The 14,270-nt window shown below is 44.1% G+C and overlaps 1 protein-coding gene across 1 annotated transcript in view; it reads right to left on the reverse strand.

Annotated features, from left to right (window-relative positions):
• Window positions 1-13,489, reverse strand: part of LOC132820024 (sodium- and chloride-dependent neutral and basic amino acid transporter B(0+)-like) — a 156,251-nt gene extending 142,762 nt beyond the window's left edge. The window contains exons 1-2 of the mRNA XM_060831950.1: window positions 13,446-13,489; window positions 9,358-9,484 (exon numbers count right to left, since the gene is read on the reverse strand). Of these exons, the coding sequence (XP_060687933.1) occupies window positions 9,358-9,484; window positions 13,446-13,489 (171 nt within the window). The remainder of the gene's footprint in view (window positions 1-9,357; window positions 9,485-13,445) is intronic.
• Between the last annotated feature and the right edge of the window lie 781 nt (window positions 13,490-14,270).

The following is a 14,270-nucleotide window of genomic DNA, read 5'->3' on the forward strand; positions in this document are numbered from 1 at the left end:
CTTTTTAAATTTCTCCTGGCTTTTCTTGTAATGGGCACCCTTTTGATATTGCTTTTAAAAAAAATTTACATACCTAGAGAAGCTTTAGAGTCCAACTTTATGTATCTCACTAATGCACTGTCATGTTCTATTCTCCCATTCTTAATATTTTCCTCGTTCATCATTTGCTGAATTCCAAAATGTCTCCAATTCTTAGACTTCCAACTCTTTTGGATACTTTATAGAGTTCTTCCTTTGATTAAATACAATTAATCATGGTTAACCATTTTCCTTACTGGATACAGGTCAAAAGTATACATATTTGGTCTAAACTGTATTGTAGCTTGCTAAATGTCAGCCATTGTTTAATATGATGCAATTACACTTTTAATGCACTGTTCTGACTGCGGCTGGAAGAGTGAACTTTTGCTATAGATCCCCACTATTTGGGTCATAATGCAAAATGAAAATACTTACTCAGTAACTAAGATGGCAATTAAATATCTTCTTAATACCGATTAGATCAATCAACCAGGTTTCTTGTGGTTTTCCATGAGAAACTTCTGAAGCTTCCAATACAGTTTTGTGTTTTCAAAAGTTACTCATCGATAAACCCAATCTGGCTGTAATCTTCCCCGGTGGCAGGCAGGCAGCTCCTACCATCTCAAGGCACTCACTGTCTCTAAATAGGTGCCAAGTCTACCTTATGATTAATCAGACCATTTAATTTTAAAACTTACATTGCAATGTTGACATAACACAAGCAGAGGGAGAGGAGCAGAATTTATCCAGGTATTGGGTTCCCGAACGTAATTGAAAATCTGGCCCACGAAAGAGATTATTCAACCAACATTGATTCCAGAGTTAAACAGAAAACCTCAGTGAATTTTATCAGACAGATTTTTAAAATATTTTTCAATGGGATGTGGACATTGCCAGCTAAACCAGTGTTTATTGCCCATTCCCCAATTGCCGGAAGGCCTGTTAAAAGTCAACCACATTGCTGTAGTTCTGGAATTACAGGTAGGCCACCAGGTAAAGATGGCAGATTTCCATCCCTAAAGGGCGTTTATGAACCAGGGTTATTTTGTAAATGACAGTCAATGATGGTTAGTTACAGTTAGGCTAGAGTTTTATTCCAGATTTTAATTGAAGTCACACCCTCAAAATATCACCCTGGAGGTCTCAATGACTAGCCCTCTGACATTACTACAGCTAGGCCACCTTCTCCCCAATGTTTATATTACCAAAGGGACTCATTCTCACCAAAGGTCCTTCTGAGCAGAAGTGTTTCAGTTAAGAGTGTATTAGATCAAAATGCATGTCAAAATAATACTGCATGAGCTTGGAAGGTGCAGAATCAATAATCATAGAAAAGCCAAAAGAACTGCAGATAATGTAAATTAGAAACAAAAATTGAAATTGCTGGAAAAGCTCAGCAAGTCTGGTAGCATATGTGAAGAGAAATCAAAGTTAACATTTTGGATCGAGTGACCCTTCCTCTGAACTGATGGTAGCTCAGAAAATGTCAGTTTATTTGCAGAAGGTATGGTGGAGGGAGCGAGTAAGGAGAAAATGATAGTTGGGAATAGACCCTAAAGCTAGAAGAATAGTTGAACAGACAAGGAAATGGATAATGATCTGGCTGGAAGGGAGAATAGCTGTTAATGGAGACTGTTAATGGCTACCAATGGGTTGTGTGTAACAACAGACTTCATGACAGTCAGGCAGCATCCGAAGAGCAAGATAATCGACGTTTCAGGCATAAACTCTTCAGCAGGAGTGAGGCTTGTGGGTAGGGGCTGAGAGAAAAATGGGAGTGGTGGGGTTAGTGGGAGGTAGCTGGGAGAGCGATTAGGTGGATGAAGGTGAGGGAGAAGGTGATAGGTCAGAGGGGGCAGTGATGGATGGGTCCAGAGGGTGGTGCCCGAGTTGGTTGGCTTGGGACTGGGATAATGTGGAGGGAGGGGAATTGAGGAAGCTGTTGAAATCCACATTTATCCCGTGTGGTTACAGGATCCCAAGGCAGAATATGAGATGTTCCTCCTCCAGTTGTCAGTGATAAGCATTTGGCGGTGGAGGAGGCCCAGGGCCTGCATGTCCTTGACGGAGTGGGAAGGGGAATTGAAGTGTTCAGCCACAGTGCAGTGGGGTTGGTGGGTATCCCAGAAATGTTCTCTGAAACAATCCGCAAGAAGGCACCCTGTCTCCCTGATGTAGACTAGACCACATTGGGTACAACAGATGACATTGGGAGAGGTGCAGGTGAATTTCTGATGGATGTGGAAGGATCCCTTGAGGCCTCGGAGGTGAGGAGAGTGGTGTGGACGCAAGTTTTGCACTTCCTGCGGTGGCATGGAAAGTTGCCAGGAGTGCAGTGTGAGCTGGTGGGGATATGAACCTGAAGAGGCAGTCACAGAGGGAATTATATTTTCAGAATGCTGATAGGGGTGGGGAGGGAAATATATCTCTGGTGGGGTCCGTTTGGAGGTGGGGGATGTGGTAGAGGATGATGCATTGTATGTGGAGGTAGGTGAGGACCGGGGGGTTCTGTCCTTGTTGTGTTGTGAAGGGTGGGGTTCATGGGTGGTGGTGCATGAAGTGGAGGAGATGCGCTGGAGGGCATCATCAACCACGTGGGAAGGGAAGTTGCAATCGTGGAAGAAGGAGGCTATCTGGGAATTTGAGGTGGAATTAGTCATCCTGGGAACAGATGCAGCGGAGGTGGAGGAATTGGGAATAAGGAATGATGTTTTTACAGGAGGTAGGGTGAAAGGAGGTGTAATTTAGGTAGCCGTGTAAGTCGGTGGGCTTGTAGTATATGTGGTTAGTTGGTCACCAGAAACGGTGATGGAGAAGTCCAGGAAGGGGAGGGAGATTGCCAAGATGGTCCAGGTGAATTTTAGGTCGGGTGAAAGGTGTTGGTAAAGTTGATGAACTGTTCAACCTCCTCAAGGGAGTATGAGGCAGTGCAGATAGTCATTGATGTACCGGAGGAACAGGTGGGATTGATGCAGTGTAACTGCGGAGAATGGACTGTTCTACATATCTGACAAACAGGGAGGCATAGCTGGGTCCCATGAGGATGCCCATGGATACCCATTTGGTTTGGAGAAATTGTTGAGGGTGAGGTCCAGTTCAGCCAGGCAGATGAGGGTGTCAGTGGAAGGGTACGGGTTGGGACAGCATGAGAGTAAGAAACAGGGGTCTTGGAGACCTTTGTCGTGGTGGATCGATGTGTACACGGACTGGATGTCTATGGTGAAGATGAGGCGTTGGGGGCCAGGGGAACAAAAATCTTGAAGGAGGTGTGTCACGAATGTAGGTGGGGAGTTCCTGAACTAAGGGGTCAGGACAGTGTCAAGGCAGGAAGAAATGAGTTCAGTGGGACAGGTGCAGGCTGAGACAATGGTCGACAGGGGCAGTCAGGTTTGTGAATCTTTGGAAGGAGGTGGCTGAGTGGTTAGCACTGCTGCCTTACCGTGCCAGGGAGTTGGGTTTGATTCCAGCCTGGTGTGACTGTGTGGAGTTTGCACATTCTCTCCCTGTGTCTGCGCTGGATTCCTCTGGATGCTGCAGTTTCCTCCCACAGTCCAAAGATGTGTAGGTTAGGTGGATTGGCCATGCTAAATTATACATAGGATCCAGGGATGTGCAGGCAAGGTGGGTTAGCCATGAAGAATGCAGGGTTACAGGCATAGGGTGGGGGCGTGGGTCTGGGCGAATCGCTCTTCAGAGGGTTGGTGCAGACTTGATGGGTAGGATTTCTTAAGATGGTCGAGGGCCCATTTGCTTTTCTTCATATTAGGACAGTGGACTCAGTTTGTCGTCCATCATGGCCCCGTTCTGATAACAGAGGCCTGTCCATCTCAACAAAGATCAGAAACCAGAGCCGCTCCTTGAGTAAGTACCAATTTTGTGGGACTTGTGGACAAATTTTATACGTAATCAGATTGGTGACAGGGTCGAGAGTGTGGTGATAGAAAAGCACAGCAGGTGAGGCAGCATCCAAGGAGCAGGAGAATCGACATTTCAGGCAGAAGCCCTTCATCAGGAAGCCCTTCATGGATGCTGCCTGATCTGCTGTGCATTTCCAAAACCACACTCTCGACTCTGATCTGCAGTCCTCACTTTCTCCAGATTGGTGACAGGGAAATCTCTGCTCATCTTATTTGAAATCCAGAGTGATCCCTTCTCTGGTTTAACCTGTTCATTAGTGCCACCCTGTACAAGATGGACTTTGGCAATTAACAAACTGCCCTGAAGACAGGACAAAGTGGCTGATGGTGTCTCTCTGCTTCCTTGTTCACAGGGCTGAACAGATTCATCAAGGACATTGAGATGATGATTGGGGAAAAGAATTGGCTCTTCTGGCTGTGGTGGAGAGCATGCTGGTTTCTTATCTCATCGAGTTTGCTGTAATAAGGAGATGTTACATCTTTTAGTGTTTCAAACAGAAAATGAAGTGCAGATAATCATTCTGTTTTTGATATGATTTTAGACCTTCATTTTAAAGAGATGATTTGTCCCACCAACATATGGACCTGTTGAATACCCTGTCTGGACAGTAGCACTGGGTTGGTGTATGACCATCTTCTGTATTATGTGGGTCCCCATTGTGGCTGTAGTGAGAGTTGTCCAAGCTGAAGGCTGCACCTTGTGCCAGGTAAGGAAATACCAAAAGTAAAACAAAAAACTGCTGATACTGGAAATTTGAAACAAAAGCAGAAATGGCTGAAGAGACTCAGCAGGTCTGACAGCTTTTGTAGATAGAAAGTGCAGTTACCATTTCAAGTCCAGTTCTGAAGATGAGTCACTGGAGTTGGGCATAAATAGCATCGTGTGGATGGAGATAGGTTGAAGTAACATCAGTGGCATTAAGTACATTTTTGGAAAGACTTCACCCCTACTCTCTCACACATACATGTCACGTGCCAACACACAGACACATGTGCATTTAACATGTATGTATGTACATGCAAATGTACATGTACATTGAGATATACAAAATTACAGTAGTAAATGAGACATATATACGTAATTCCTGCAATTAATCATAATATGATTGTCAACCAACATGAAAATTACTCTCTTGAATTGGAATTAGCTTTTTTTTTCAGGAAATTTCTCAGCAGTCCTTCAAATCGATTCTATCCACACGACCTGTTATGAATGTCTCTGGCATTCTTCAAAAATAATTATATCAGTTTTCTCACAAAATAATTACAGATTCTATATTTAGTTTCAAGCTCTCATCCCTCTTATTGCTACCAGTATGTTCCTCTCAATTTTTCATCAAACTAACAGTCAGAAATTTCCTGAGTGAGATCATTCCTTCTTATGAAATTTTGGGACTGCCCAATCCTCCCCCCACAACTTATCTTTTTTATATCAGTTCCAACTGCAGGATGACCAGATTTGGATCTGGATTTTCTGTCGTTGGAAGTTCAATGATGGATAGAAATCAGGCAGAAATGATTAAACCTTTCCATTTTTTGCTGCTTGCACATCAGCTCCTGATTGGGGTCCGTACCTGGAAGAGCACAGTGGGGAACAACATAGAAGCAAGCTTGATTCTACGGAAGCCCCAAATTGTCTCCAACGTCAGGCAACTCCTGAGATCTTCGAGGAGAAAGTGAGGACTGCAGATGCTGCACTCCTAAAGAAGGGCTCATGCCCGAAACGTCGATTCTCCTGCTCTTTGGATGCTGCCTGACATGCTGCACTTTTCCAGCAACACATTTTCAACTCCTGAGATCTGACAACTTCTAATATAATTGTGGTTCCAGTAAGTCAGCTGTGATAATCCAGATATGCTGTATGTCAGTTACTTCCTTGTAACCTGGCATTTCTTTGCCATATGTTTTATTTAAATTTCTTTTCAAACCACTTGGATGCTGTTAAACTATTCTTCTTTTCTTCAGGGTTATGCTTGGATTCTCTTGTTAACTTGTCCCAATGTCGTCTTCATAATTACTGTGCTCCTTTCAGTTCTTGTTGGCATTGGTCGATTGCTTTCGAGTTTATTTCACAGCTTTAACTAAATTCTTGGCGGAAACTTTGTAGACGTGGGAATTTATTTAAATTAATTGGAATAGCATGACAACTCTTTGCAAGGCTGTCTTTGTTTAATAAACCACACTGGATTGAAGTATAAATTTAAAAAGTAACAAGATGATACAGTCATAAAGTCACAGAGATGTACAGCATGGAAACAGACTCTTCAGTCCAACCTGTCCATGCCAAACAGATATCCCAACCCAATGTAGTCCCACCTGCTAGCACCTGGCCCATATCCTTCCAAACCCTTCTTATTCATATACCCACCCAGATGTCTTTTAAATGTTGCAATTGTACTAATTGTACCACGGTGGCACAGTGGTTATCACTGCTGCCTCACAGCGCCTGAGACCCGGGTTCAATTCCCGACTCAGGCGACTGACTCCCCGTGTCTTCATGGGTTTCCTCCGGGTGCTCCGGTTTCCTCCCACAGTCCAAAGATGTGCGGGTCAGGTGAATTGGCCATGCTAAGTTGCCCGTAGTGTTAGGTAAGGGGTAAATGTAGGGATATGGGTGGGTTGCGCTTCGGCGGGTCGGTGTGAACTTGTTGGGCCGAAGGGCCTGTTTCCACACTGTAAGTAATCTAATCTAATCTAACCTCCGTGACTTCCTCTGGCAGCTCATTCCACACACGTACCACCCTCTGCGTGAAAAGATTGCCGGTTGGTCCCTTTTATATCTTTCCCCTCTCATCTTAAACCTCTAGTTCTGGACTTCCCCACCCCAGGGAAAAGACCTTGTCTATTTATTCTATCCATGCCCTGCATGAATTTATAAACATGATGTTGAACATATTAAATTTTCAGATTGTAAGTTTGCTCGCTGAGCTAGAAGGTTTGTTTTCAGACGTTTTGTCACCATGCGAGGTAACATATGATGATGTTACCGAGCATGGTGAAGCGCTGGTGTTCTGTCCCGCTTTCTATTTGTGTGTCTTGGTCTGTTGTGGTGGGTGATATCATTTCTGGTTCTTTTTCTGAGAAGTTAGTAAATGGGGTCCAAACCATTGTGTTTATTGATGGAGTTCTGGTTTGAATGCCAGGCCTCAAGGAATTCCCATGTATGTCTTTGTTTAACCTGTCCTAGAATGGATATGTTGTGGCAGTCAAAGTGGTGTCCTTCATCATCTGTGTGTAAGGCCAGCTGCTGCTTATGTATCCTGGTGGCTAATTTCCTGCCTGTCTATCCGATGTCGTGTTTGTTACAGTCCTTGCAGGGTATTTTGTATATGACATTCATTTTTCTGGCTGTTGGTACATGTCCTTTAGGTTCATCAATAGCTGTTTCAGTGTTTTGGTAGTTTTGTGGGCCATCATGATGCCAAGGGATCTGGCTGTCATCTCCGAGATGTCTTTGATATATGGTCGTGTGGCTAGAGTCTTTGATTGTGTCGTGTCTTCTTGTTTGGGTTTGTTGTTTGAGAACGAGCAGACTGTGCTTATCGTGTACCCATCGTTCTTGAATAGGTTGTTTGGATGTTTTTTCTTCTGCTGCCTGTAGTTCTGGGGTACTGCAGGGTGTTGTGGCTCATTTAAATAATGTCCTGATGCAGCTCCCTTTGTGGATGTTGGGATGATTGCTCCTTTGGTTGAGTATCTGGTCTGTGTGTGTTGATTTCCTGTAGATGCTGGTCTGCAGTTCTCCATTGACTGTTCATTCCACTTTGACATCGAGGAAGGGGAGTCTGTTGTTGTTCTCTTTTTCTTTCTCTTCTCTTCTGCTGTACTCAATGACAGGAGCAATCATCCCAACACCTACAAAGAGAGCTGCATCAGGACAATATGTAAATGAGCTACAATGCACTGCAGCACCCTGGAACTACAAGCAGCAGAAGATAAACACCCATTTAACCTATTCAAGAACAATGCTTCCCCAATAAGCACAGTCTATTGATTCTCAAACAAGCCCAAACACGAAGACACAATTTGCGCAGAGACTCTAGCCACACGACCATACATCAAAGACATCTCGGAGATGACAACCAGACTACTTCGACCCTTGGCATCATGATAGCCCATAAACTTACCAACACACTGAAACAACTGCTGATGAATCTAAAGGACTTGTACCAACTACCAACAAAATACCCTGCAAGGATTGTAGCAAACACTCCATCAGATAGGCAGGAAACTAGCCACTAGGATACATGAGCAGCAACTAGCCACCAAAATACATGATCAGTTATCACTAGTATCCTTACACACAGACGAAGAAGGACACCACTTTGACTGAGATAACACATCCATCTTAGGACAAGCTAAGCAGAGGCAGGCATAGGAATTCCTCGAGGCCTGGTATTCAAACCAGAACTCCATCAATAAACAAATCAATTGGGACCCTATGTACCAACCTCCTAGAAAAAGAGCCAGAAGTAATATCACCCACCACAACAGACCAAGAGACACAAATAGAAAGTGGGACAGAACACCAGCTTCACCGGAGGCTCACTGATGATGTTACCCAGCATGGTGACAAAACGTCTGAAAACAAACCTACCAGCTCAGCAAGCAAACTTACAACGTGAACCACAAGCTGAGCTACAAATCTTCTCAAAAATCGTAAATATATAAATTATTCTTTCGGCTTTCCATGGAATGTTCTATTCAATTTTGAGCCTTGCATTTCAGCAAGAACGTTAAGCCTTGAGAGATTGCCCTTAATTGACCATTTTGGTGGAAGTCAAGAAGGCCGTCTATGGATCATTTTAATTAATTACCGAGGTGGCAGGAAGAGGGTGAGGGGCCAAGCCCATTATATCACCTTCTGACCATCTTCAGGGAAGAGAAAATTCCACTTGAAGTATTGTCACCATATCAAAACTGACAAAGATTGAGAAGAGTTCAGAGTTAATGCTTGAGGTGTTGAGAAGGACTGTATCAGTTAAAAGCCCTGGCCCTATCAGACCCTCAGCCCCTCTTGAAAACACTTCAGGCCTTCCCTCAGTTCGATTAGATTACTTACAGTGTGGAAACAGGCCCTCCGGCCCAACAAGTCCACACCGACCCGCCGAAGCGCAACCCACCCAGACCCATTCCCCTACATTTACCCCTTCACCTAACACTACGGGCAGTTTAGCATGGCCAATTTACTTAACCTGCACATTTATGGACTGTGGGAGGAAACCGGAGCACCCGGAGGAAACCCACGCAGACACGGGGAGAATGTACAAACTCCACACAGACAGTCGCCTGACGCGGGAATTGAACCTGTGTCTCAGGCGCTGTGAGGCAGCAGTGCTAACTGCTGTGCTGCCGTGCTGCCCACATTGGAACCTCCCATTCCCAGGTATTTACCTGCAGTGACAGACTTCACACATACTGGTGAATCTTCTGAGACCATAAAACCGTAGTCCAGGAGTGGATCTTTGATAATCTTCACTGTGACCTTCAAAGGGCTGCTCGGCTGGTTTGTGTTAGCAGCTGTTCCATTGGCTGGACCTTGATTACTTCAATCACAAACAAAGCAAGGGTCACATTTGTCAATCATTGTCAGAATCTTATTATTTTCCATATTATTTAATCCACCTCTCACCCATCCTCACCACACCCCTTCAATCCCCCATCCCCCACCCCCAGCCTGGACTCGGTCAGGTTCCTGCAAAATTCTCACTCGTAGTCTCTCCCCATCGCATTGTCTTTCTGAGAGAGAGGTCATTGTAAAAGGGATTTCCTCTGCTTCTCTGTATCCACCTCAAAACTGACACACCCATTCTCTAGGAACCTGCCAAAACCAGGGTGAAAAATTCCAGCAAGCTGTTTTGAGAATGTCAAAGGATCAGAAGATTCTTGGTGAGTTAAAAGAATCAAAGACAGAGGCTATGAGTCACAGAACCTCTGCTCTGTCCAAACTGCAGCAAATTGGCTAGGATGAGATCAAAATGTAGTTAGTGAATAAAACCAGGAAATTTTCAGCAAGTTCGGCAGCATCTGTGGAGAAACTTTCAGGTTAGTGAGTCACTGTCACGTCCATTGAGGTGATTGATCAGTCCATGGTCTAGAATGGCGGAACAGGCTCAAGGGGCTGAATGGTCTGCTCAGGCTCCAATATGCCTTCATCAGAAGTGGGTAAAGTCAGGGTGCAATTTCCCCTCCCTGGAGATGGTGAGGAAAGGGCAAATATTTGGTTGAGTTCACCCAGAGGTGTACTCAGTCCCTTTCTCACCACCTCCACTCCGGGCAGGAAAATCCATGGTGGGCATCCTCAGCCCGCCAACAAGTGAAGCTTTTGAATCAACAGCTAATAGACAATAGACAATAGGTGCAGGAGTAGGTCATTCAGCCCTTCGAGCCTGCACCGCCATTCAATATGATCATGGCTGATCATTCCTAATCAGTATCCACTTCCTGCCTTATCTCCATAACCCTTGATTCCAAGGGCCTAAGCCACTCATTGGGCTGAATACCCTCTCTCCCAGCTGGTGGGAACAGGGCGTGTTTTCTTCACAGGGAAGCTCCACTTGCCTGAATCTGGGGCTAATTGGGACAGGGAGGGTTACTCACCCCATCCCCAATAGTGTCCCCAAAATACCCACTTTCTTACCCACTGGTGAAGCTGGTCATGGTGTGCCACTTGTGCTTCCAACCCTGAGCCTACAAATTTCTGATTGAGCAGTTACCTCTGGGTGGGTGGTGGACAGGGCAAGGATTCAGTGAGCAGGCTCCTGATTGGACAAAGGAGAAGCCCTTAAGTACCAAATTGATGCTCAATCCAATGAGCTTTCATGCTGGGGTGATAAAGAGAGCCTAAGTAGGTTAATGCCCCTTGAAGTCACCTATGCCCACACTTAGTACTCACCACATTAAATCCTAGCCTTAGGGATGTACCAGGTTTTAAGCAAATGCAAGGGTAGAGAGTGGAAAGAAAAAACATGGGATGGTCTGTGATGAGATTCAAGACTGGACAATAACAAAGGGGGTAATGGTGTTAGGCAAATTAAGTCAGAATGGAACAAATCAAGGAGCAAAACACGAATGTGGAGGAGGGATACACAATGACAACAGAGTCACTGCCACAAGATTGGCTGTTTTCCCTGGAGGCTGAGGGGTGACCTTACAGAGATTTATCAAATCGTGTGGGTAAATAGATAAGGACTTTTCCATGGGGTGGGGGAGTCCAAAACTAGAGGGCAGAGGTTTAAGATGAAAAGGGAAAGATTTAAAAGGGTCCTAAGCGGCAACTTTTTCACACAAAGGGTGGTGTGTGCATGAAATGAGCTGTCAGAGGAAGTGGTGGACATTGGCATAATTACAACAGTGAAAAAGCATCTGGATGGATATATGAACAGGAAGGGTTTAGAGGGATATGGGCTAAGTGCTGGCAAATGGGACTAAATTAAGTTATCTGGTCCTCATGGATGAATTGGATTTAATACTCTTTTCGTATTGCCCTGATTCTATAAACGATTCAGAGATCTGAATTATTGGGTTAGACATCAAATGGCCATGGGATTTTGATCCAGTGCTGGGAAACTTTGAAAATTACAGTCCCAGACATTACCTTGGAATGCCATCTTCTGGAACAGTTGTGAATTTGAAAGGCTTAGGTTTAATTTTAAAATTTTGAGTGAATTCTCCCACCTTGATGTCATGAGAGTAATGACAAGTGTGGTGACAAAATAAGGTGAGAAAGAAAAAAGTATAGATTTGCATCATTGCAAAAGAAGGTCTTGACCTGCCCTGAGCTTGGAAAGGTGAGTTCAAAGAGGTGACGACCTTATTTCAGTGCATTTGCAGTTCATTAAAAGCCCAATTTGACTTACATCGCTTTTCCAAAACATCTCTCCTCTACTACGAAACGTAGACAGTGAAAATTCCCAACAGAAAGGTCAGAGCCAGTTCCTGACAACTATAACTTAGTGAAGACCCATCCTGCCATCACCCAATGCACTTCACACATCGATGCTGACATGACGGATTGACGCTCATTAACTTTAGCAACAGGTTACAGAATGTCAGAGACTATCATCACTCAGACTGCCAGCTGCTTTCACACCAAATACAATTCGTGTGCTTTGAGTAAGTGGTGATGTGTGAACGTTAGAGGATCCACCACAGTCATTCAATCGCACTATATGGGGATGGTCACAGTCAGTTCAAGTGATGTAGTCTAGTGATTACAGGGAGGTCAGTTGAGGGATCAATCTGTGAGGGTGTGGCCAGCTTTTCTTTGCAATGAGACAAAGGGAGAGACTCAGTATGACAGAGAGGGACACATGAGCGGAAGGAGGTGATGATGAGCAGGAGAGTGTTATGGACCAGACCAGACCAGACCCTCTCAAAATATTTTAAGAAGGTAGCCTAGGCCCTAATTGTTTCTTACTTTAAAGACAGATGTAAAGTGCCATGTCCCTATTTACTGGTCAAACTACTTGATATTAAACAAAACATAATGTATTCAAATGCTATAGTTAAAATACAACAAAAGAAAGAAGAACTTAGAATAAATTAACTCGACTGAAAAACTTAACAAGACAATAGATACAACAACTATTATTAATTAACTGTTTCAATATAGTAATATTCCATAAACACACCTTTTGGCAAAAAGGCAAATTCAGAAAACAGATTTTGACTCACATGTGATCCAGCAACCTACGAAGAGAACCGCTAGCTTTTGGCTATTATCAAGAGATGGAGAAAATAGGTTCCACTTTTTCAACATCACAATAGCAACCGATGCTGAATCACAAAACTAAAAAACTAGAAATGCTGATTTGTGAGAGCTGGCCACACCCATCCAGGCTGCACCTATTATTCCAACTTTAAAAAAAAACAAGGCCTCCCAAGTTGTTTACTTTCTAGGCTCTCACTAGCCAATACAGCACCTCTGCCTTAAAACTTTGCTTAATCATAACCAGGACAAAGCACATTTCCTAAAGCCACAGCATTGTCACAAGAAGTCATCAGGTGTCCCCAGTGAGTTAGCTGGAAATGCAGAAAGGGTTAGCAGTTTGGGAGGATGTGATGCTGTGAGCCCTTGGGTGGAACACGATGCATGCAAGCAGTTCATGAGCCTTGGCAAAGGCATGTGCCCTATTCTGAGTAACAGGTAACAGAGAAAAGATGGTGGCACTTGATCTTGCAGAGTGCAGAAAATCTTTTCACTCTATACACAGCACTGACCCACACTGCTCTTTATGCCAAGGTTGGTTGGCTTTGTTATGGTGTTCCCCTTTGGAGGATAGGGGAGGTGAGCAAGGATAAGGATTTCCATCCTCTCCACCAGACAGCCCAGCAGCACCTTCAGATCTCTGTCCTGGAAGGAGCTTGTCTTTCCCCTTGAGACCGTTTCCAGATCGAGCCCCTGCAGTCTGAGAGATCAATGCTGATTGGGAGAGTCTGAAGTAGTGGCAGCTGGGCTTTTGGGGCAGGGGTGGGTGGTACAAGGAAACCAGGAGAAGATCTTACCTGGAGCACAGGAAACACGATTTCATAAGAAATGCAGCCAACATCTCAGGAGTATAATTAGTGAGTAGAAACGTAGAAGACAGTGTGAGAAAATTGATTGTGGGCCATTGTGAAACTCACTGGCTGTCACACTTTAAGGAGAAATCGTAGAATTTAGCCCGACTTCACTGTATTGGAAAGTACAGGATGTTCAAAGGATGTTCATGACAAAAAGTTTGAAAAAAAAACAGATCAGTTCAAATCAGTGAGATTTTTTAAACAAACGCAGAGAAAGTCTCCTTGTTGGGTTTGAATCTGATTAGAATGTTTTTGTTTTATTGGTGGGCAACAAGATTCAGTGCACTGAAGTGTTCCATGCAGACCCCAACTGGATGGCCTAACAGAGGTTAGCATAGCAACACCCCTCTGCAGGTCAGGGGAAACAACAGTGATGGCCTGCTCTACCACTTATTAAAAATGTGAATTATGAACAGGGGACTTAGCCAGGTCACCACAGCGGGTGGAAGGAGCGAGCCCTCTACACTGTGCCCTATCTCCAGCCCTTCCCATTAACCACACTACAACACTATTTTCGTGTTGCCCTGACTCTATAAATAATTCAGAGATCTGAATTATTAGGTTAGACATCAAATGGCCATGGGATTTTGATCCAGTGTTGGGAAACTTTGAAAATTACAGTCCCAGATATTGCTTTGGAATACCATCTTCTGGGACAGTTGTGAATTTGAAAGGCTTAGGTTTAATTTTACAATTTTGAGTGAATTCTCCCACCCTGATGTCATGAGAGTAATGACAAGTGTGGTGACAAAATAAGGTGAGAAAGAA

This window comes from Hemiscyllium ocellatum, chromosome 11 (assembly GCF_020745735.1).
Source record: "Hemiscyllium ocellatum isolate sHemOce1 chromosome 11, sHemOce1.pat.X.cur, whole genome shotgun sequence".
Classification (NCBI taxonomy): Eukaryota; Metazoa; Chordata; class Chondrichthyes; order Orectolobiformes; family Hemiscylliidae; genus Hemiscyllium; species Hemiscyllium ocellatum.